This window comes from Semicossyphus pulcher, unplaced genomic scaffold (genome assembly GCF_022749685.1).
Source record: "Semicossyphus pulcher isolate SPU_LCO1_2020_fin unplaced genomic scaffold, fSemPul1.0.p SCAF_11, whole genome shotgun sequence".
In the NCBI taxonomy this organism is placed as follows: domain Eukaryota; kingdom Metazoa; phylum Chordata; class Actinopteri; order Labriformes; family Labridae; genus Semicossyphus; species Semicossyphus pulcher.
In genome coordinates this window covers 14,632,324-14,657,593 of record NW_027211615.1, presented here as the reverse complement: position 1 = coordinate 14,657,593, position 25,270 = coordinate 14,632,324, and the positions used below count along the sequence as shown (strand labels likewise).

General features: G+C 43.0%; 1 protein-coding gene across 5 annotated transcripts in view; it reads left to right on the top strand.

Annotated features, from left to right (window-relative positions):
• eya4 (EYA transcriptional coactivator and phosphatase 4) overlaps positions 1-25,270 on the top strand; it is a 44,123-nt gene that overhangs the window by 7,876 nt on the left and 10,977 nt on the right. For 3 of the 5 annotated variants that reach the window (XM_069655588.1, XM_069655597.1, XM_069655613.1), the window contains exons 3-9: positions 14,943-14,992; positions 18,593-18,714; positions 22,901-22,978; positions 23,604-23,670; positions 23,780-23,922; positions 24,295-24,438; positions 24,560-24,642. In XM_069655588.1, the coding sequence (XP_069511689.1) occupies positions 14,943-14,992; positions 18,593-18,714; positions 22,901-22,978; positions 23,604-23,670; positions 23,780-23,922; positions 24,295-24,438; positions 24,560-24,642 (687 nt within the window). Of the gene's footprint in view, positions 1-11,580; positions 11,925-14,942; positions 14,993-18,592; positions 18,715-22,397; positions 22,482-22,900; positions 22,979-23,603; positions 23,671-23,779; positions 23,923-24,294; positions 24,439-24,559; positions 24,643-25,270 lie in introns of those variants that run through there. The other 2 variants (XM_069655622.1, XM_069655605.1) reach the window with 2 other exon arrangements.

The window sequence follows — 25,270 nt, the reverse complement described above, 5'->3', positions numbered from 1 at the left end:
AGCACGGCCCAACCCCGATTGCCAAGATTGCATTGGCGTCATAGACGGTCGTTTCGAAATCTGCCCGGCGACAAGGCATGTGGACGGATCACAGGAGTGTGGAGTGTAACAGCTACCCTCCCTGGCATCCCTCTACTAGGCTGGCATCCTGGTTGTGGCACCAAGGTGCACTTTAATTTCAGCTGGGTGTACAGTGATTCCTGTAAGATTTATGTTGGGATGACAGCTGAGTGTTGCTGAGAGAGTGTTCGTTCAGACTTCAAGTCACCTCCGCTTCTTCACAGCTGCACTGAGGGAAGAAACTATTTAGGACTCTTAATGTGTTAATGAAATAAAAGCCAGCATTTTTGATTTAATTAAAGTTGTTAAGTAGGAAGGAGATGAAGCAGAAGAGTTAAAAAAGGGAGCAAAATGTAAAGTGTTGTAAGTCGTGTGCTGAGTGCAGTTTAATCTCTACAGGACAAAGCTGATATCACACAAACCTCCCACTGTAAATATCCATCATAAAGTTTTATTAAGTAAGTGTCTGCTGTCAATCAGCCTGGTGAGGACAGTCTGGACGGCCTTTTGTTGACCACGGCTCAACGGAGGTTGCAGTCGGTATTGATTGAATTGACTTTATTTGTGCTTATGTGTTGCATAGATTGCGCAATTAATGTCTATTCCTAGTTCGATACAAAGATGGATACCACTCTTTTATCTGTTAGGTAAATATAAAGCTTTAAGGCTGGTCTACATGAAAAGATTTTTAACATCTTGACAAATGTTAAAAATGCGAGACCCCACACATGACGACAAATAACGATAGATTTAACAGTTGTGTTTAGAGTAAACAAACATGGCGGGCGACAAGCAGGAAGAATTGGGGCGATGGTAGTTTTTGGACTTTTTACTGAAAATTCAGGTAAAGAGATTTGTTGTGGAGACGGCGTGAACATGGGCTGTACATGTTATTTTGTGCTTCGCTTTGCCGCCATGGCTGCGGTTGTTGTGCTTCCTTCTTCAGTTAACTTGCTTCCCAATTGACTATCGTTTCGTTCCACATGGCGTTCCACAGAGTGAGAGCTCGGCTGTCAGCGGGGTTCCTCCCACACAACAGGATCGTAAATATTGAACATGTTTAATATTTGAAATCGGAGCGGCCACGAAGTTCTTCCGAGCAGATTGGGGGAAGTAAAATCACTCTTAACACACCTCACACCACAGGAACATACATGGCAAGATAATCTTTAGAACCATCAAAAAAACGGGACTTTGCTTACTTTAATGGAAGGGCCTAAAATTGCCTTCATTGTCTTGTAGTGTGTGCCTCGCCTTAGCCAGCAGCCAGTAAGCTAGCTTAGCTCTCTTCAAACCACAACCTTTATAGAAATAAATCTAGTCACTACCCCCGCCAACAAATAGTCCCACATTTATAACTAAAACGTGACACTTTTACACCTTGTTCTTTTGGGGGATTTTAAAAAATAGACACAAGTTAGTAAGTAAGCTTAACAGGAATTGGTAGGTGGATTTGTTACCTCTGGTCGAGCCATGGTAGCCTCATGCTATGCTAATTGGCAGTTGGCTGTGTTCAGCCGCTAACTGAGACTGATACAGATACTTCCCCAACATATTGAACTTTTTCTCTCTTGTGTGTTGCGTTATTCTGTTTTGATATGTGAATATTTCAGTACATTTGCGGGGGTGTTCTAGTTGCTCTGCTGAATTTAAAAAAAAAAAAAAGCTTCTACAGCTTCTTTGTTTTGAAACGTGGGTTTTTTACCAAAACATATTCAGTTCTTGCCTTTTTCACATAATTTCTAAAGCATATATATCGGGGGAGTTGAGCGAGAGTCTGGCCGGCCAGGGAAAGCCAGCTAGGTGTGAGGTGAGCAGGTCACAGACAGCCTGAGAGCCAATCACAGCCTGACGGAGTCAAAGCCCCCAAACAGACTGGAGAATCCATCTAGAAACCAGGAGACCAGCGTGGGCTTTGTACAGGAACGCACCAGACAGGAAACCACATGATATGTGTGTCTGCCGTGTGTGTCCGTGTGAACGCATATGTGTGTGTGTAGGTGTTTGGTTCTCTGTTATACACATATACTGTCTGTGGTGTGGGCCGGCTGAGGTCATCTGAGTGGAGAGTGTCTCATATTGTGGCCATGCTTGTTTAATGGAAGTCAATGAGGACGCCATGTTTCAGGCCAAGTTTTCTCACTTTATTGATCACTCGCAGAGGAAAGTCACGTCACTGCCAGATGTTACTAAACATTTTAACATGAAAGAAGTGGATTTTAAACCAACTTGACCAGTAGAGACGCTGAATTCTTCCTGAACATAATCTTCTTTGTTCCCATAAATAGCGCCCCTGACAGCACAGCCCACCGTCTGTTCGCCTGCTCTTCTCGCCAAACACTCATCTGCCATTGGTTAGAAAAAAAGAGCATATTTCCTCATTTTGCTGGGAAGGAAATGAAATTGCAACAGTTGTGCTTTGGTTTCGGAGGAACCTGCCTGCTCCGCCTGCAGTGAGAACTTCCTCTGCTCTCTGCTGGAGGATTGTATTTCTGTCTCTGCAGCGGAGAGTCACAGAGGTAGCAGAGGGGTCGCCGAGGCCAGATGGGCTGTGACCTGGGTCTCTGTGCTGGTTTAATACTCCAGACTAGGGCTCAAACTAATGATTATTTTCATTGTTGATGAATCAGGAAAACAAAGGGAACAAGTCATTCAAAAATTCACTGTCTTTGACTTGTAATAAGTTGTGGTTTGCTTCCTGTCCGTCTGCCATGCTAGCAGGGTAACCTTGGTGGCTATCGGGGCTTGCTTCGGAGTTAACAATATGTTTATGCTGTTTTTCATGCCTGAGGCTGGCCATACAACAATAAGTAGAGGTACTATGGTAAAGCTTCTAAGTGGTAACTGATCAGGATAAATGCAGTTATGGAGCTCAACTTACAAATATACGCCCATACCTGGTGACGTCAACGGAAATCCCCCAGTTTAGTTAGTTTCTGTTTTAGAATAATAAGGTTGAAGTTGTTTGTCTTTTGTTTTCAGTTTTATCCTAAATACGAACAAATGGATTTATGTGATTGTTTAAAGAATTTTGTCACAACATTTTTAGAATTATTTTTCAAAATGCCAACAGCAACCAAAAAGAGAGAAAAGAGTCTAACCTGTTGGTATATTTTGTTTACACTATTATTCATAAATAAAGTTTTTTGTAGTTGTTTGAGCAGTGAGTCAAAGTTGTACACAGTGCTAGCTTCTCTGCAGGTGAAACAGTGCGAGGTCAAAGTTCAAACAAAGGACGCTGGGGGCTTTTTGAGACCATTTCAACTGGATTTTTTTTTTTTAATTTGTCATATATATTTAGTTATTTATAATTTTAATAGATTTTCATATTTTATTCTACCTTGATTCTGTCTGTCTGTCTCCCTCTCTGTCTATCTCTCTACCTGTCTGTCCCACCTCCCCTCTCTCAGCAGGCCTGCCCGCCTCCTTGTCTCTCTCTGTGTCTCTCCGGCTATAGAGTGATGATTCAGGGCCTATTGTGAAGTCAGCAATCCGATACAGAGGCAGCCCGAGAGCAGGGGAGGGAGGGAGGGAGGGAGGGAGAGGGGGGGAGATAGAGAGAGAGAGTAGAGGGGGGATAAGAAACAGAAGGGATTATGGGTGTTCTCATAGCCAGGTCCGTGCTGTCTGGAGCCCCGGGGCGCTTTGGCACCTTCACCTGTCCTCTGCTTTACCTGTTGCTCTCATTCTCTCTTTGTCTTCCTTTATCTTCATCTTTCTCACACCTCCTCCTCCTCCTCCTCCTCCTCCTCACTGTCCCTTTTTTTAGACTCCCTCCCCTTCCTTCTTTTCTTCCTCACACTTACGTACGTCCTCCTCTGCCTCACCCTGCCGTCCTTCTTCGCAGACATATGGCATTGCGGGTGATTTTATTAGGAAGATGATATGAAGTGTTTCAACTCCTGTTCAGCTGTAACTTCTAATAATCGTCTGCAGAGTCCGAGAGCAGATGGCTTGTGTGTGTGCGCGTGTGAGCATACCTGTCCCTCTCTGCGTGTGTCTGTTTGAAGGATATCTACCTTATGTCGTTCCTCTCGCACGCACACACGCTGTGATGTCATGAGCAGCATTATTTAACAGGCAGCTGGGAGGCCATTCATCATTTAATTAAAAGCGTCTGAAAGGGATCTGAGGCCTAATGAGATTAGCTTTAATTATTGATGCTGCTGCTGCTGCCACCACACACACACACGCGCTTACACACACTGCAGGCTGACGCACACAGGCACACACTTCAGATCTGACCACCACTCAGACTCTCCTTAGACTCTCAGTCGCAACATACAAACACTTTCATGTGCACTTTTTGCTTTTATTCTTAGCTCTCTTACCTAAACACACACACACACGCTTACACACACACCTCATTGATTTCGCTTCACGGTGGGATGCAGAGGGGCTCGGGGGTGTGGGCTTGGTAAATTCGAAGGGGGAAAGGCTGCGGTATGGGGACAGAGCGGGGGGTGCGGTAGCTGCGGTCAGGTCGGGGGCGGGGGGGAGGATGGTGTTGTGTTTCCTCAGGTCTCACTGAGCAGCAGAGAGGACTTCTTACTCCTCAGCTCCGATCACTCTTTACCACCGGCTTTTATTTTGGAAATCTGAGGTGTTAGTTAACATTAACATCCACATCTTCCCTCTTATTTCCCCTTAAAGTTACTCCAAGTAAGTAACTCAAGTTACTCACAGTTTTCTGCAAATTGCAGGTGTAAGTTGGACTTCACTTCCCAGAGATCTCTCTGTCTGACGTCAGCCAGTTGACGTAGAGATTATTAAACTGAATATTTTTAATGTGATTATTTAAAGTAGCGTTAAGGTTGTTAAATTCAACAGTGTCATGTCACTGGTCTTCACTTTTGTATGGCTGCACTATGTCATTATTTTATCAAAAAAAATTATGCTTTATCTGCTGCGTATCTGCTTATTTCACAGCGTGAGATTGTAATGGCTGACCTCAGATCTGCTGTGTGTTGTTGTTTAAAACTCCTCAAGTCAAAGGTTTATTTTAGATAGCTGGATTCTTCTTCTTCTTCTATGTTTTAAAATCAAACCTTGACTTAAAACAAAAAAGGTATAACAAACAGGTATAAGCTGTGTCTCAGTTCAGGGGCTGCGTCATTCGTAGCCTGTGTAGGCCGCTAAGGCCGAACTGAAATGAGACGTCTTGTCTACAGAGGATTATCTGTTTGCGTCACCAGCTGTTCCCGCCCTTACCCTTGCGTCACAAAGCGCCACTAGCGCCCTAGCAACAGGTAGCTAACTAGCTAACATAACTAACGTCACGTATTTTAACCTCTAATTTTATAATATAGATAGATAATTTAAAGTTTCGAGGCCACTTTCGGTTTGTTTTTTTAACATTTGTATCGCTAGCTATTCGATTGAGCTGAAACCCAAAACTTTAACATTTGAGAGTGTATTCCTCGGCTGCTTGAGAGTCATCTCGTTTGAATTGGTGCGCAATGAATCTTGGGATACGTTGGGCCACAAAGGATACACCCGTGGATCCTCCGTGGCCCGGCAAAAGGAGCATTTGTCGGGCGCATCTGAAGGAGCCTACGAAATGGGACAGCCTTCCACGCGCCGCTGTGATGGAATCGGCCTTGAAATACGCCCTTGGAAGGATGCAGCCGCTGGATTGGGACACAGCTATAGTTTGGATATCTGTAGTATTGTATTCTCTTTACTGTCACAACTTCTACCTTTGTGACTAATCTGGGACTGAGCTTCTGTGACTCACATACATCATGCTGCATGGAACTTTGAGTCATTTATTGACTCACCTGTTTAGTAATTCAGATCAATTATTCATGGCTGCCGATTTTCGATTAATTGATGAATCACTTTGTCTAAAAAATCTGGAAGATAAATGTTAAACAAATGTTACGGATTAATCAATTAAATGAATGATAGTTCATTTTAGACGTTTCACATTGAGTTGTGAGTTCTTGGGTGTGCTACTCCTTGAGTAAGAGTGATAGCCTGTGTGTGTGTGTGTGTGTGTGTGTGTGTGTGCGTGTGTGTGTGTGTGTGTGTGTGTGCGTGTGTGTGTGTGTGACTGGTCAGCCGTGGACTGGTTTAGGTTTCTCCCGGTTGTTTTTTTAATCACTCTCATCAGATTAGCTGAGCAGGGGCAGTCGAGGCCAAACGCTTCACAATTAACAGCGCAGAACCGGCCCACACACACACACACTCACACACATCCATCAGTGACTTTTCATTTGTGTCCATTGAGTAAAGCTGCATTAAATCACGTCTGTGATCCCCTCACTCTCAGAGACAATGAGGAGCCAATTTAAACGGCAGAGATGAAGACCACCAGGACGGAGAGAGGAGGAGGACGAGTCACTGCTCTACTCTGCTGCTCTTCCTCCTCAAACACTATAATTCTACATGAGTCCTGGTCACTGACCACCCTTGCAGCTTAGTTTGACCTAAGTGATACAAAGCTTATAATTATTAAACTCTGTGATCTCTCATCTTACTATCAGAAGTTCATCATTTATCAAGAGCACAACATACTGTAAATGTACAATTTCAGCCTGGGTTATGGGTTAGCAAGCTAGCAAGAGATGTATGGCGGCATAAGTAATGTAGGGATGTTAAATAAGTAACATGTCTTTTTCTTGTTGTTTATGCAGCAGATAAAGAAAAAGCCAAGACACAGACGTCCGGTCTTTTTCTACACTGGGCTGAATCATTGAAAAGTTTAGGTTTGGTAGATAAAAATCTTTGTGGAAAGCAGCATGTGTGAGCTACAATTTGAAAGCCATTCCCCCACACAAGTGCTCGGACATGAAAGAGCATTTGGGATGGCAATGCAAAAATACTATCCGATATTCACTGGGAACTATTCGACCGTTATTCGTAATTCTTCTCCAGTTCTAAATCTCACTGTGCCACACCCTCTTCACTGGCACTTAGCGCTGATACTTTCTTCTTCTCTTGTTATTTAATGACGGTTAGCAAACAGCTTTCAGATGCGCTACAGCCAAGATCTGATGGTGGTACCGCAGTACAACCAATTTTTTTTTAATAAATGAATGCCCATACGAGTAGTCGAAACTCATGACCGTCCCTACAGAAAGGCCTCCAATTGGGATGTAGTTAATACAGGCCTGCGGCATCCACAGATAACCCAGATTGTCTGTGTGGTTGTAACTTAAAGTAATTTTGATCATTTGCAATGTGTTTAGATGAGCACCAGTACTATAAAGCAGACAGGAGAAACTTCTTGGCGGCCCCTGTGGACTCACTTTTCTGATCCTGTCCTGTTCGTGCACGCTCAGTAGCAAGCAGTAAGTAGTATGTCATGCATTTTCTTAGCCTTTATTTATATATTTCTTACATGGGAACTCAATATTTTGCGAGGAGGAAATGTATGTCTTTTATAAGCAGAAGAACTCATGCGCTCATTCTCTGTCTTGATTGACGTCACTTATCAGTGTTAACGCTAAAAGCCGACCACGCTGCGTGTTGTTCTCTCATTTCTCAGATTGTTGGTTTTGTCTCGGGGGTTCGATGTCGAGGACAGTGGCTCTATTTTTGTCCTTTATTCTCTCCCTGGGCGATTGAAACACAAAGGTAGACGACATGCGATCCTTTGGGTGCAGAAAGTGTGTGTGAATATATCATTTCCTTGTCCCCACATTGGTAGCAACACTAGCAGCTCTTGGCACAAGTTATTATAGGCAGGTAAAGAGAGGTACACCTGGCCAGAGAGAGAGAGAGAGTACCTTTCCACCCTCCTCCTCCTCCTCCTCCCTGCTCCACAGACTCACCCTGTTCTTCCCTTTCACTCCCCGCTCCTTTTTTTTTTTTCTTTTATAGCTTCCTACTACACCTGAAAAAGGGGCATTTTTAGAGGCATAAAGAGACGGATAGTTTTACACCTCCCCAGGCTGGGGGGGACGGGGGGGGTGTAGGAGGAGCGGTGGAGCGATGGAGGGAGGGAGGAGGCTCGGCACAATGTATTTTACATGAAAGGAAGGGGATAGAGTTACCACGCCGATAACCACTCATACAAATGGGGAGAGCAGAGAGCTTTGGGCAGGGGACAGGTAAATGTGTGTGTGTGTGTGTGTGTGTGTGTGTTAGAGAGAGAGAGAGAGAGAATGTGGAGGATAGATAGAGATGGAGGTTGTGTTTGTGTGGTGAGTAACATCCTCCATGAGTGAGCTTTGTGGTCGACACACGAAGTCAGACAGGGATGACTGAATGATCACGTTGCACAGGTGTGTGTGTGTGTGTGTGTGTGTAGGTGTGTGTGTGCGTGTGTGTGTGTGTGTAAGAATGAAGAGACTGTCTTAAATCGTATAGATACATTGCAGTATAGTAAGAAGTGAACACAGCTAAAGGCTTTCTTATCCTGTCACTTTGTTTGTTTGTTTGTTTGTTTGTTTGTTTATAATATCATTGGTATGAAATATTAAAGGAATAGCTCAACATTTTGGTTGCAATTTTGAGTAAGACAAGAAGATTGACACCACTCCCATGTCTGTACGATATGCAAAGCTACTGCCAAGCTAAGCTAAGCTAGCATTCAGTTAGCTTAGCACATACAGTGGAAGCAGAGGGAAAGAGCTAGCCTGGCTCTGATGAAACCACAGCTTATTTTTTACACCTCAAATTGTAAGGATTAAACAAACAAAATAATGTGCTGATTAGTGAGGATAAGAGGTGATGGTGGTAGTTGTAGTTCTTAACGTTGAAAAGATCCAGGCGCTGTTTCCCTCACCTTAAGATAGCTTAGGTAAGCTAGTCTTTAGCTTCCGAGGAGATTGGTATTGATTTTCTCATCTATCTCTTGATAACGACACACACGGCACACTTTCCTTTAAACTACGACTTAATACATTTATTTATTGATTAATTAAGAAAATATAAAGAGATTATAAATGCATTGAATACATTTGTAGTTTAAACACAGATAATAAATGCCTTAAGAAGCTTATTAAAAATATAGATAAAAAGAAGAACAATACAAGAGACATGAAGGAGCAGAGTCTGTCTCCGTCTGTCCGTCTGTCTGTCTGTCTGAAGATAAACTGCTGTTGTTCCACTTGAAGAACAAAGTTCTTCTCGAGGGCCTCTTAAAGGGAGCGAGGCACCTCCGTCACACACTTTGAAAACCCTCCTAAAGTCAACAAAAGCACAGCCGAGTCCCTTTCCTCTCTAATATACTACCTGCTTCCTTTGCTCAGGTCACTGCTCTGATGTGCCCGTGCCACGCTACTCTTCTTCTGCTTTGTTTTGTATTCCGTCAGGCGTGTTTCGGGGCACCTCCCCGGCTGCCTTCTCCACTTGCTGTGAAAATATTTCATCGGGAATATTTTTGGACGACCACCCCCCCTCCTCCTGGGGGTCCTGCCTGGCTAATAATAAAGTGCTTGAGTTGTCAAGCGCTTCGGCAACACCCTAATCTGTTCTGACAGCTCGTCCTGCACATACACTCTCAAACGTCCCGCGCACGCACGCCAGCGCATGTTGGCATGCACGTATAGCACACTTTCTAGAGACATTTGCACTGATGTATGCGCACACAGGTCCACACACAGTCTATCAATCAAGGTGTTTATTGGAGTTGGGGGATAAATGCTGCGGGTGACCGAGCTAAAGGTGGCCGTGCACAGTTGGAGACGGTGGCCCTGTTCCAAATTGGTCTCTAAGCCTGTGTACATTCAGCACCTTTCTCAGCTGTTTCTGCTGCTTGTACAGTAACATTTAAGCTGCTCTGTATGTTGCTCAGTTCACCCTTATTAATATATCTCATAATTACAGTCTAAAGGACATTTCTGGTTGGATTCTTTAGATCTTGACACTATTCAATTAAATTCAATAAGCTTTATTGGCATGAATGTATAATGTCTTAATTCTAATTAAACTATTTAGTGTAATTTAGGATGCAATAATAATATGAAAGCCGTTTTAGAGGACCTATGTGTAGGATTAAGGGGGGATCTATAGGCAGAAATAGAATATAGAATTCATAAGTAGAGGCAGCAGGTCTTCCATCATGTTGCGCTGCGATGTTTCTACAGTAGCCCAGAACAGACAAACCAAACACTGTTTTCTAAGACGCCAAAATCGACACAAACGGAAAGTTCCTCACAGGAGCTTTAAGTACCAGATTGTTGTGTAAAAGCAGTACGATAAATGAAAATAAGCTAGTTTTACCAAAAACACGTTCAGTGCGCTGGTTTAGCTCGGTCGGTAGAGCAGGTGCCCCATGTACAGAGACAAAGTCCTCGTCGACTCGCTGCCCTTTGGTGCATCTCATCCCCTCGCCCTCTCTCTTAGCCATATTTCCTGTCACTCTTCGCTTTCCTATCAAAGACAGACAAAAAGGCCCAAAAAATAATCTAAATAAAATAAAAAATACAAATTAATAATTTTTGTTTTTGACAGCAAATCTCTTACCCCAATATCCCAACAATATCCCCATACATAAATCAGATGTCAGAGTCTAACCATATACGCTGGATAAAGTAATTTACATAACTGCTAGCAGATGTATCATCGAGTAACACGGTTTTATTGGAAAGGAGTTAAAAAATAACTATAAATAAAAAGCTTTATAACGTTTAACAATGTGGTTTGTGGATTATCCAGTGAGATAATTTCTGTAGCAACAACTTGCTTCTGAACCTTTTTAAGATGTAAACAAAGGTAACAAATCTAAAAACAACAACATCTCAAAGCCTGGACATATAAAACTAAACTATCTGCTCGACAGGATACCATGAGGGAAATCCTGATTCTTTAGTTTTTCTTATTGTTCTGAAGTTATTCTATTGTATGAGTGTTAGTGTCACTCGTGTGTGTGTGTTCGGTTCGTCTGTCCCTCCCCTGATAACACCTTGGCGGCCATAGTGAAAGGGTGCCATCTTCAGACCGAGGCAGCTTTGAGTCCACCTTTTTGCTGCTACACCTCCTCCACCGACCCCTCCGCTTCAGCTTCAGCTTCACATACGACACACACGTGCAGCCGGTGTGGTTCCACTTAACACAGATTGAGTGTGTGCGTGCGTGTGTGCTCAGGTGTACATGCGAGTTTCTGTGTGGTTGTGGGTGAGACGGGGGAGGGTGTGTGGAAGGAGGGAGGTCAACTGCATGGTGTGAAGTTTATGGTGTGGTCTATACGAGACGCTGACATTACATCCACACCGTGTCTGCATTTACTGTTTGAACATGGTGGAAATGATCACGCTAAAGCTAGCATCAGTTAGGAGTCGCACACACGGATGTTTTGGGGCTCTGATGTGTTTGAGTAACTTTTTAAACTTAATTTTCTTAAATGGGCTAAAAACAATATGGGGTTTGGTTTAGACCTACAAAAAAGCCGCACTTTTCTGTATAATTCTTTGGTTTGAGATGTGAGTGCGTCTGTAGTGTCTGACAGCTGAGAGAGAGAGAGAGAGGGGCAGAGAGAGAGGAGGGGGAAGAGAAAAAAGAAGGGGAGGAGGCAGAGGAGGAGGGAGACAGGACGAGTGAAATGTTCCTCATTACTGGAGTGGAAGAAGACAGGAGCTGTGCATAGATTGACTGGAGAAAAGAGAGAGAAAGAGACAGAAAAGTGTCGCCTGTGTGCAGTTTGCGTCTTTTCTGCAGCCGCTTCATGTCTCGATCGGAGTGAAAGAGACACGCGAAGAGATTGAGGCTGCATTTTCTCCTGTAGAGCAAAAAGGAGAAAAAACGTGACACCTGGAGTACAAAGTGAGAGAGAGAGAGGCAGGTAGACGGAGACGCTGGAGGAGTGTGTGTGTGTGTGTTTCTGTGTGAGATCCGAGGGGAGGCTGGTGGATCGTACATCTCTGTAATGCTTTGTGAAGCTGCAGGACAGCTGACTGAACTGATTACAGCCTGAGGTAAGAAGACATCTCTAACTCTGGATGGTTTTAGTTTTAGAACCAGAAGTCATATTTTATAGTTTTAACTCATCAATTTGAGTGTTTTTGTAAGAGTACAGGCATTTGTTTTATGTTAGACTTAATAATAATAGAAAGATGACATTATGTCTTTAATATTTGATGCACCATTATTTTTCTGAATGGGTGCAATATGTGTTATATTAATATGTAATAAGGTTAGTAGGTCATAGAAACAAGGCTGTAATTGTTTCAGGGTAAGTTAAATTAGTTTACACTATAAATGTAATAAGAACATTTTAAAACACAATTAAATTAAAGCTTTTATTTTGTTATTTTTTACAACAGTTGAGTTTTAATGCAGGATTACAGCTCTGCTCTTGAAATTAGGTGTTAGGAAAAAACTAAAGCACTTTAAATCATAACACAAAATGTCTTTAAAATGTGGAATTACATTTTTATAATTCAGATATATTTCATTGAATTTAGTCATGAATAAACGTTCCTGATACCTGAGCGCAGAAGTCTTCACGTACCATATGTGTGTTTATCTGTGTGTGAGTGCAGCTCTGTGCATGGTATCGGATGTCCCATTGCAGATGGGTTGGGTTATTACCAGAAACACACATCGCTATTCTCCTTTTTCTCTCTTTCTTTGCCTTCTTTCCTCTTCCTGTTTAAACCGTGTTGACGCACCTTTTATGTCAAACTGTAGCTCGTAGACTGAACCAGTTAAAGAGACAAATACAGCGAGGAGAACGATGGGGACCAGAGTCACATCCACTAATTCATTTTAGGGTCAAATCAGGCGTCACGTTATCATTACATCCATCAGATGATAAATATCATTAATAAGTAACCGCACAAACAAAGCAGTGTGTAATACCCTTATATAAACCATAGTTATTAGTGCTAATTACCTGGGGTACCTGTATTTATCCCTCAGGGAGTCCTCAGCCAGGTTGTGTTCCAGACCGGTCACCCGGCCAACCAGGTCAGAGGTCGCCCATTTAAGAGGCTCAGGTGACACAAATGGGTCCTTCAGGCATCGTGGCCACCTAAGAGTGCGCTTAAGAGGCACTTTGTTTTATTAGAAATTAAACTGGTTGCAAGATCTGAATAAAATTAGCACTTAAATTTCTGTAGCTGTATTATTGTGTGACGGCTATTTTCACATTAGTTTTAAAGGGTCCCTGTTGGATCATGAGAATGTTATGAACTGGATCTATTAATCTGTTAATGACAATTACAACAAAGTTTTTCAAAATAAAAGCAAGATACAGAAAGAGACGCTCTAAACACAGGATTTAATTAGCGCTTAGCTTTCTGTAGCTTAACATTGACAAGTGTTTATTATTAGGGGAGTTTTAAAGGGCCTCCATTCAAACGTTGGATGAACTGGATATGTGTCGACTGGCATTTAAAAAGTGGATAAAGATTTTTCAAAATAAATGCGTGGAATAATTTAAAAAAAGGAAGAAAAAATAAAGAGACACCGAGAGACTCTGAGAGGTCAACACAGAGGGAAAGTGTGCGACGGATTAAAGCACAATGATAAAAGCTTTTCAGGATCAAAGCCTGCGTGTGCTTGTGTTTTCACAGATCATGTTGAGACAGAAACAGCCAGGATTGTGTGTGTGTGTGTGTTTCTGTGTGTGTACGTGCACATGCGGGCCGTGTGTGTGTAAACCCTGTGTTTGTACTTCTCCCTGCGTGTGCGTTACATGTGGATTGCAGTTTCTCACGGCCACGCTGCTGATGTCGTGACTGACAGCCTTGTTAAATTTCAGTAAAGCATGAAACGTGACATGAAAGTGGTGTGTGTGTGTGTGTAAGCGAGTGTGTTTAAAGTGAGTGTGTGTGTGTGCGTAAAGTGATCCATACGAGGGCACCGGCTCACCTTTGAACCCTGTCTTAAACGGCTAAGTGCTGCTTCATATTCACTCTCAGCAGGATCCTCTAATCAGAACCATAACACACACACACGCACACAAACACTACTTTCCACATACCTGCAGTTTGGCGTCTGCTTTTCCAGCACTTTCTCCGCATACTTACCTGTGATTGCGATAATGTGCAAATGACTTGAATATATGCTGCCTGGATGGATTTGTGAGTGTGTGTGTGCGTTTGTGTGTGTGTTTGGCACCTGGCGCGTGCCCTACACCTCGACAGTGTGTTGACACAGTGATTACAGGGCAGCTGGTACACATTGGCCCTCGCTCCGCCCTGCATTTACTGTTCTAATTAGTTCCTGTTCCAAATAAGAGAGAGGAATTTTAATAGAGAACCGCTGCTCTGCCGTCCAGCTCGGCATACCCTCACACACGCAGACACACACATAAAAACCACCCTGTGCGTGTGTGTGTGGTGAGCGCGCTGAGGCTGAAGTGGTGTTTTCTTTTTTTTCCCTTCAATGATGAAGGAAAAGTTCCAGCGCTCTGTGATTGACACGACCAAATGTCTCCAAAAAGTCGGGGCTCGATTTAGTGTCCCCCCCGCACGGTGACCCGTTAAAGGGTGCAGAGTGAGCGCTGTGACCTAACATGACCCCGCCGTGACCTCTGACCTCTTGCAGGGTTGAGGAAGGGGCTGGAGCTGCGGGTGGAAGAGGGTCACGGGTGAACAAGGGAAAGTTAATATCTGTCACTTAGACGCTCGTTAGCACTTCGGTCGCAGCGGTAGATAGAAGCACAAACTTATGGTTTCTGCATTTTAGTTTCATTTTTATAATCAGAAAAATTCACTTTAAATTCATCTTGTTGCAATTTTCTGTTTACTTTCTATTATTTATAATTAGATTAGAGTTGTGGCAGCATTTTCTCCTCCTTTCTCACAAGTGCAAATGATGTTGTAATTCCAAACATTCACGATACTAATATAATTTGTCTCATTCATAAACACTGTTTTATGAGGCGGCTGTATGCCACACCAAACAGCGGCTCTCTTTAAGTGTGTGCGTGTAATTTAATGTGTGTGTGTTTAGTTAACGTTTCCTCTGCTCTGTTTTCTCTGCAGGTGAAGAAATCACACAGTGAATCTCATGTTCCAGACCCTTCGGACGCCAGGTACGCTCGCATGTGTCTGTTTGTGTAATATGACAAACAACAGTGTGTGTGTGTGTGTGTGTATGAGTGTGTTGTTGTGCATAGTTATGTGTGTGTCCTAGTTCCCTGGTCATGGTGCAGAGAGGTGAGGTTTCACTGCAGATGCGAGCTGTGATGAGGTCATCAACACTTTCCCAAGACCTCGGTGTCTCACACACACACACACACACACACACACACACACACACACACACACACACACGGACACACAGAGAGAGGAAAAGACATACTGATCCAATCGTAGGGCGAGCAAAGGAGCATGCTGTGCACACAGTCGTTTATTTAGAGCTTAAAGTGTAAGATGGTTAATCAGTAAATCAAGTGACTGAGAAATAACCTGAAGCTATTTTGTCCATAAATTCATCGTTTTAGACGTTTTTCAAGCAAAAATAAAATAAAATTGCCAAATATTAACTGTTCCAGCTTCTTAAATGAGATTATTAGCTGCTTTTCTTTGTTATATTTCTTTTTAAAGTGATAATCTCAAAGATTTTCATTTAAATAAATGTCCGTTAAGTCGCTATCTATCGCCAAAAGAGGATAAGCCTGATGAAAGCCTTTGCATTTGCAGTACTATGGATTGGGTGTCTGGCGCCCAGTTAGTGACGCGTTTTCCATCAGCCAGCAGTGGTTGGTCTGCCAGAGAGGGTAGGCGGAGCTAAGCGGCTGCTTCTCCGGTCTCTGCAAGTGTTAATAGTAAACAGTAATCTACTATGGCTGAACGAACAAAGAAAAGATCGATGACTACAGACATCACGCCACACCTAGGTCAATTTGTGCTTTGTGGGCAATGTGTTACAAGGACTGTCCTTATGAGGCCGATGACAACGTGTTTGAAAGCAGGTGCACGCTGCGGATGTAGGTGAGGACAGTGGACGAGCAGCGGAGGAGCAGCCCCGCCTACTCCCCAAACAAAGTATCCAGAGCCGTATAGACAGAGAGTCACGTCAGTGGAGGTCCAATATGCTCCATGATGCGCCATTGCGATGTCGCAACTCTCTCTCTGCAGCTACGAAAGTACATTCACTCAATCACTCAGTCAGTCAGTCACTAAGTCAGTCACGTACAGACCCATTTACAGGGCTGACAGCCAAAAATAAGTGAAAATCTAAAGAAAAAGAAACAAATCCGACGCTCAGATGAAGGCAAACAGTCTGAAAAGGAAAGCGACCGTCAGCGAGGAAAATCAAGAGTTACAGCCGGAGCCAACCGTGGACGTCACACACGCAACACTGATTGGATATCTGGGAAGTGTGCTCCTGCAATTACTGTTTATTGCCATAGGTGCCGCCAAAGAGAACGAAACTGAGATCTTTGAGATTATAACTTTAAACTTTTTTTTGTTTCTGGACTTTTGGTTGGAGAAAGCAAAACATTTAAAGACGTCAAATTGGGCTTTATGAAGTTGTGACGTCATTTTTTCACAATTTCTTTGACAATTTATCCTCTATAAGATGTTGCACATTTATTATCACTTAAAATAACCCCTAAGCTGCTGGCCCTAAGAGTTTTTCTTTCACATATCACATCATACACCGTATTTCACAGTAAGATGCAGCATTTTTTTTTCAATGTCCAGACATAATGTGAAAACCAGAAAAGAGTTTATGAAACACCAACTCCTGCCATCGCCTCCCGAGAGGAGCGAAACAGAGAGGAAAGAAGAAGAAAAAAAGGACAAGGAGGCGAGACAGAATCATTTCCTGATGTTGAGAGACAAAAGAAAAGGATGGAGGAAGAGTGATGAAGCACACGAGAGAGAGGAAAGAGAAAGAGCAACATCATGTGTGAAAGTCTTTAGGCTTTTGGTGTTGAAGAAAGACCTTGGCTATACTTTCTGTTGTTGTTAAAACAGTGATCTGTTTTCAGTTCAATGCGTTCAGGAGAGCAGGATGAGTGTCGAGCTGTAAATAGAAAAAACGAGCAGCAGAGAGTTGATTTAGTGTGTTTATCTTTCCTACGCTCTCGTTTTTTGCACCCTCGAGCTGCGTCTGTCCCGTCTGCTGAAAGCTATATGTTTATACCTGTCAGTCTCTACTGTGGGCTGCAGTCATGTGTGGCGATGCTATCTGCCCATAGCATTGAGATGGACTGCTTCCAGGCCGCGACACACACTCTTTGTACACACAGAGCGGTAGCCCGCATTTGTTTAATTCTCCCTCCATCTCTGTCATTTTCTCGCTTTGATGTCTCACACTAAAGCACAAGTGTGACCAACCTGCGGGCAGCGTGAGTCACACGCACACACATTTTCTTAGCGCACGTTCAGATGAGGTAGTGTCCTTACACACACTGACTCAATATTAAACTATGTTTTCCTTCAAAGGATAAATCAAAATGTGGGTTTAGTGGCAACAGTGATGTAGAGTCATAAAGGAGTTTTTTATGCCCTTTTCTTAGAGGGGTTGTGAATGCAGATAATAGACTGTATATTAAAAGTAGATGTAGCCACCATGATGTCACTTATTGGTCTGTGTCCAGTTCAGAATTTTGGCCGTCATCATCTTTTTTTGAGGCCAGATGTGACCATATTTGGAAGAGTGGGTGGGAATGTATTATTGGTTAAAACGTCCCTATGGTACCGACCTAAAGCATACCCTACTTTATTGTCTATTCTCCTCTCAATAGAAACATAATTTACAAAGTAAACATGATAATGTATTTAATAAAACTTAAAGCAAATGATTGAGCTCATAAACGCATTAAAAAAATCATTACCGAGGTAACAAATCAAGGAGGAAGTAGGGTAATTTTCCCATCTGGTTTTATACAATCTGACTTCTCTCGCCAACCAGTGGAGTCGCCCCCTGCTGGCCATTAAAAACAATGCATGTTAAAGGACACCAAGAAGCCACGTCCACTTCTTATATACAGTCTTTTGTGTAAGTCCTTATACCTCCAAAGGGGGGTTATTGACCCAAGTGATAGTAGTTGTTGCCATGGAAATAGCGATCAAAATAAACAATAAACACTGATATTCTATATGCAGTGTGTAGGTAGAGGCAAGCTCCTGAATCCAGTGTTAATATTCATCTTCATTCTGTTCATGTCTTTATTTACTTTATTACACACACACACACACGTACAAAAACACACACAAACACACACACACTCTCACTTCACCATTACCACCTTGTGTGCTGCTTCGTCCCAGTCATGCATGTGGAACACATTGTAAAACTAAAGCATGCTGGCAGCCTGTGGGTTTGTATTGGAGCCCTGAAGTGCACCCACACACACACACAAATACACACACCGACACACTCTATAAAGAGCCAGCAGGCCCGCAGACAATGCTAACGCCTCTGAACACATGCTCATGTAGGCTAACTGGTACGAAGAAGTATGAAGTTTATGACTGTGTGTGTGTGAGTGTTTGTGTGTATTACGCTATGTCACTGAGTGTGTTCAGTGAGGTCTCAGTGTAATATTTAGAAGTGGGAGATTCCCAGCTGTGAGAGAATATTACTGTTGATCTGTTATTCATTCAGAAATCGCAGTTCATTTCATTTTCCTCCCCCTTCCTCCTCCTCCCCTCCTTTTCCTTCCTCCCCCCTGCAGGTCTATGGAAATGCAGGACCTAGCCAGTCCTCATAACCGCGTGGGAGGTGGAGATTCGACGGGCTCCAAGCTGGACAAGAACAACCTTGGCAGCCCCTCCATCACCACCAATGGAACAGGAGGTGAGCAGGCAGCGTGTTGGGGGCGAAGTGATGAATAAGATATTGTGTCTGAGGTAGAAAGGTTAGCTTTAGTGGTGAAAATACAGGGGTTTTTTATATCAGTTTTTCGTGTTTTAGACAAATTCCAACTTCAATTTCTTCCATTTACATCTCATTTAAAGGAGCGACTCGCCCCTTGAAAAAGCCACTCTCAATTAAAGCTGGTGTTCTCTGTAATCGATAGAAGAAATAATATCTGAATTTGGTGCCATAGCTGTGGAGAAAGTTGTACAAACAGCTCGTGGTTTCGCCCATTCTACATTCCTACAACACCCAGCGTGCATTGCGCCCCTCCCACTGATAGGAACAGCCCAGTGAGAGACGCTGGAGTGAAATACTACCGTTTTCCAGTAAAGGACATCGATCGCTGCAGGCTATGGGTCAGAGCGGTACAAATACGACGAGAATATACCGGTGGATTGTCTAAAAAACACAACTACATTTCAAACCCGACGATTTTGAACGAGACATGACATCGGAGGCGGGCGTCCTAGATTGAGGAAGTGTAGTTTAGCCAGCTCTCTGGCCTCTGCCAGACTATGTAAAAGAATGGCAGGGGTTTTCAGGGCCCATTGGAGAAGCGGATAGCGTCCTCCAAAGGCACAGAGCGAAATCGCATTTTTTTCTACCATAATGGCATTAGCTCCCCATAATTGCATGATAGGACCGTCGGCGAAGTGGCCCTTTAAAGAGAAAGAAAGACTAAATGTGATGAACATTGGTACTACCTACATGTTTTTGTAATTAACATAAATCCCCAACAAGTAGCTAATAAGGTTAGCTTCGGACAAAGATTGAAGACAGTAGAAAACAGCTAGCTGGTCTCTCTCTAAAGGTAACAAAATATATTTTTATAGATTCAAAAATGAAACAGGACGTGTTAATTGTTGAGCTGGTTGAGCCGAGCTAGCTGTTTCCGTATGTTTCCAATCTTGCTAGGCTAAGCTTACTTGCTACTAGCTTTAGCCTGATGTGTACTCTGAGACGCATGAAAGTTGTATCAATCTCCTCATCCAAGAAAGCACATTAGGATGTTTCCCAAAATGTGAAATTATTATATTTAGTGCTACTTACTGCAGATCAATCTGTGTTTTCATCTGAAATGAAGTCATGTAAAAGTGTTCTCACAGTGACTGTGAGAACCCATCGTTTCAGACTAAAACTTGAAACGTCATGATGGCACTTAATGATGTCCCATTTCTTTTAATTCATAAAAAAATATATATAAACTTTAAGCACATTTACTGTACACCAAATGTTACCACCAAAAGTTTTCTGTGTGGGAGAGAATCATGACATCTCTTTGTGGCTCCATCAGAGGTTTAAAGTGCACACTGTAAATTACTTTGGACCAAAGCAGCTGACGAGTCAATGTAATGTCAGGAAATCAATTGAAAAATCATCGGCCGTAAAGTTTTTCATCATGCAGAGATAAGTACTTTTTGAAGAATTTATAATGACAGAAGAAGACGCGCACATGCAAACACACACACAGACTACACACACACACCGCAAGCTGGCACGAGGGCTTGAGTAAACCGCTGGAGAATGTGTGTAAACACACGGTGAAGCACTTCTACTCTCCTCCGCTAACCGCTTGGCAAAGTGTGTGTATGTGAGCGTGTGTTTGAGTGTATATGAGCGCAAGCCCAAAATCCCACTGGAAACTATTTCCTCTACAAGAGCATTAAAGCATCACTGCTCTCTAAGCTGTCAACACCAACAAGCCCTCTCCTCTCCGTCGTCTCCTTTATTCCTTTGCTCTCCTTCTTCTCATCTTTTTCTGCTTTCACCCTTGATCTCCCGTCTTTCGTTGTCTGTCATCTGCAGTATTCTTTTGACACGGCAGATTGATTTAATAGAACTGGATGTAAGTGCTTTTGTTGCGGCCGATCCTTTGATCTGTCGCTGATTTAACAGGCAGTGGAAACCACTTTTTAATAGGAAAGTAATGGAAAAAGTGAGATCCTCCATTGTAGTCAGGTCGATGTGTCAACACACATACAGTCACAGAAATAGCCGGAGTGCTCAGAGCGGACTTAGCAGAGAATTTAGACCATATTAGAGCACATTAAATCTTTTTTGATGAGCTCACAGTTAATGGTTAAAGCAGGCAGAGCTGGGACTACACGCTCACAGCCAAAACAAACTACATACCCAACATTCCCCTCACCTGACATCAGCCAGAGCTCGGGCCCACGGGCCATCTCCACAGCAAATCATTTGTCTTCATTAAGGCTTGTCTGATGGGTTGTACTGCTGCCCGAGGGAACTAATGAAGTTGTGCTGAATTAAATGGACTTTTCAGATGGTCAGTGATGACGTGCTTTAATTATGTTCAGAGAAAAACAACAAAAGGTACAGAGAAACATCATGTAGGATGCTAAGGTGGTTAACAGGTCTGCTTCTCTTTTAAAAGTGTTTTTTTTCTGTGTTAAAATTAGGATGAAAAGATTGATACCACGCTCGTAAATCTGTAAAGCAGCAATAATCCATATTTTTTTGTATTTATGTGGATCCGGTGATTACTTTTATTTGGAAGGTGTCCCTAGCAGCTCAGATAGTTATCTGAAATCTGCAGTTTCACTTAGCGTTACAGACATTTTAGCGTGTTTTGGTTTCACCGCCCACAGCTTTCCTGTTTTGCTTCCCTCTACTCAACCCCTTTTCTATCCACAGCAGGCAGCCATTTAAGTCATAAAACTTTAAAATCCCACTGTGAGTTACCCTCCCTAGACCCAGACAGCCGACAGAGAAAGTTTGCGACTAGCTAATCAACATTATGGAGCATTTCGCCGCTAATGAGTTAGCTATTTCCCAGAGGCGCTGGTAACAGAACTAAAATAAAAGTGAGTGTTTGACTCCCATCTTGTAGTTTGCCAAAACTATGACTATAAAAAATGCTAATGTTGCTAATATATGCAAAAAAAATGCTAATGTTGCTACTATGCTCTTAAAAAATGCTCGTATCAGCTGAATGTGTAAATAGACTGTTTGCTAAAAACGTTAGTCATTTCAACGTTATGTCTGTGATGTGCTCACAGTTGTTTTTATCTACCACAAGTTACAAAAATTCATTAACTGAAAGTGTAATTAAAAAAAATACAGCTAAGAGGTGATTTGCTTTAGCCTAGCTTAAAGACTGGCAATAGGGGAAAACCACTTGCCTGGCTAGCTAACAAAGTCCACCTAGCTTACCTCGCAGCTCAATAATCAACACGCAATACGCACGCTCGTACAAAAATTAAAGTGAAAAGGCAACATGTTGTGGTTATTTCTTAGTGAGAGTGACCGGCGGTAGTGTTTGCTAGCTTCCTCATGGTGTTGGCGACACTTTAAAGGTGCTGGCAGGGACATGTTTTATCTTTGCATAGAGTCATGCAGGCTAGCTGTTTGTCGCTCCCTTTAGTTCTGACGCTAAGCTGAGCCAAGCTAAACATCTCTGTGCTCTAACCTCATATTTACTGTACAAATATGAGTGTTGTAATTACTTTACATATGAAATAAGTATATTTACAGAAATGTCAGACTCATTCGATACATATGTGTGTTTTTAAAACGATCAACACCATGTCCCATTTACCTGAGACTGCTGTTCTCAGAGCATCCTATCCTCACCACCTTCCCACCTTGCACCCCTTCAGGTGAAAACATGACAGTTCTAAACACGGCTGATTGGCTGTTGGGCTGCAGCAGCCCGCCTCCTCCCCCGGGCTCCAAGGACTATGGTACAGCGGTGCATGTGTGTGAAACCAAGGCCACGAGTCATACAGTGTTACCTTGAAATGCAAAAGGAATGGGTTTCTATAGTTTGGGCTGATCCTGGATCTGATGTTTTTTGACTTTGGTTTGCTGTGCAGTTTTCTCTTTGGATGTCACTGTGAATTTATCACAGTGTGTGTGTGGAGTTAAATATTTGCAGGGTTCCCAAAAGTCAACAAAAAAAGACATTGAAAAACCAAGTAGGAATTAAACCTTTGGGTTATGGTTGACTTTTGTGTCAAATATAGTGGAAACCTGCATGTAATGTTTGCTCCTATACTCAGACTGCATGGTAGTTTTCTGCTCAGTAAGGTTTTCTTTGTGTGTGTGTTTGTACTTCCTGACTTGCCTCCTCTTACTCCAATATTTTTTCATCTTCTTTAAGTGAAAACAGAGCCCATGAACAACAGCGAAACAGTCACCACGACAGGCGACACAGTATTGGACACATACGCAGGCTCAGGTAACACACACGCATCTGCCCACAGAAACAAACTCACGTACACTTTTCTCATCCGGAGGGGGAACAAAAACACAAATTCACGTGTCTCTGTGTTACTCACACACACACAAACAACATCATCCATTTGGGCTCAGCGGTAGGCCTGCTGAAAGCTTTAATCCCATGAAGCATTGCCTGTCCTTGGATTGCGTCATCAAAGGCTGGCAGAGGGATGAGAGCTAGCGAGAGACATTTTTACACTTGTCTTTTTTTTTTTTAGACTCACACACACACGACCCCGGTGCTCCTTTCAAACGCACAGACACGCTGATACACAAAACCATTAGGCAACGCACACAGTGAGGGTTTAGAAGCAGCGGGGTGTTTGTCAGTGTTGAGCTCTGACATCTCAATGACCGCAAACACACATTGTGTTTTACTAAGAGGCCCGCTGTAAGGGCTGTGTGGACTCCAGAGCTCTCTGAAGGGGGAGAACTTGGCTCGGCTCCAGTCAAAATGCTTCAAATTATGTTTCCTGCATCTCCACTCAAATGAGCAAGTTGTGCTGCTCAGTTTAGTTACATGTGAAGGAAACAGAAAAGTTCCGTCGACAACATTTGTAACCAAGTTTTTCCTTGTTTTTTAGTAATCACCAGCAGCGGATACAGCCCTCGTTCAGCCCACCAGTACTCCCCTCCCCTCTACCCATCAAAGTAAGTCTGACAGAAGCTGCTTTCAAAAATCTATACCAGCATATCCTCTCCTATAATTCTGCCACTTTTACCTGCCATATCCTCACCTGCTACTTCTCTCCCGTCTCAGGCCGTACCCTCACATCCTCTCCACACCGGCAGCTCCCCCCATGCCCACGTACGCCGGTCAGCCGCAGTTCAGCAGCATGCAGCAGTCCACCGTCTACACCGCGTACTCCCAGACAGGACAGGCGTACGGACTGTCCACCTATGGTAACAATGAACACACAAACAAAGGAACACAGTGACAAACTGCATTAAGTCACACATTAAAGAAGAGGCTTATTATAAACAAACAAAAAGGAAGTACATTTCTTCAGTTAAAAGGTTGTAAAGAGTAAATACTGAAACAAGTATTCTTAATATCACAGAATATAAAGAGAGACACTTTAAATCTTTTGAAGCCAAACAAAACTGGATTACAATGAATGGCCGAACCCAGAGCCACCACCTTATTTAAACATTAATGCTGGCCTATAATAATTCCTGTTAACCTTCCAGTTTATAGCGAAACCGTTTGCTGCAGTGTAACACGTGCAAACATTGTTAAATACTCCGCTCATGTTTGTATTTCTCTCTTTGCAGACCTGGGCGTGATGCTGCCGGGCATTAAGACCGAGAGCGGCCTGGCTCAGAGTCAGTCTCCTCTGCAGACGGGGCTCAGCTACAGCCCCGGCTTCACCACACCTCAGCCCGGACAGACTGCGTACTCCCCCTACCAGATGCCAGGTCAGCGCGGAACAAAATGTCAAAACTATTTAATATTCTGCCTTAAAAAAAGTAAAATGATCTTTACTTTTTTTGTTTTTCTTCCATGTGCTCTTGTTCCTCTGCTTCTTTGTCTACCAAGGTTCCAGTTTCACTCCGTCCTCAGGCCTCTACGCCACCAACAACTCAGTGTCCAACCCCGCCAACTACACTGCCACACAGCAGGTACTTTACCGTCTGTGTACTGTGTGTGTGCAGGCTTGTCCTTAGTTTAAACCTGGAACTATGGTACAGTTCAGCTAAAAGGTTGCTTATTCAACACACATTTTCCATGGCGAATTAAAGCCCAATTTCCTTGTAGGAAGTGCTTTTTAGAACCAATCAACCACGCTTCATGTTGCTCTGAATGACCAAGTTAAAGTCTTAGCCCTCTTTATGCTGCTTCAAACTAAGGATGAGGATTTTGTAAGTTGCAGTTGTGGTTTTGCAGTCACGCTCCCACACAGAAACACAATCGGATTAGACCGTGACGTCGCAGCAGAGACAAACTCGGGACAGAAACAGATGATTGGTGTTTGTGAAAGAGTGTTTTGTTCGGAGTATTTCTCTCTGTCCATATGATGAATCGTATTGTGGTAGTGAAACGCTTAAAGGGGATTTTAATGTCCCGCTGTGATAGATGTGGCTGTTTACAGGAAAGTCAAGGTTTGGCCTGTGTGGGTGGATTAAGGGGAATAAAGAGTGTGTGTCTTTAACAGACGAACAGACTGATAGACATTAACATTTTGTGTATGCTGTATGTGTGAATATGCATCGCCGACTACACACAAACTATGCATGTGTGTGTGATTGC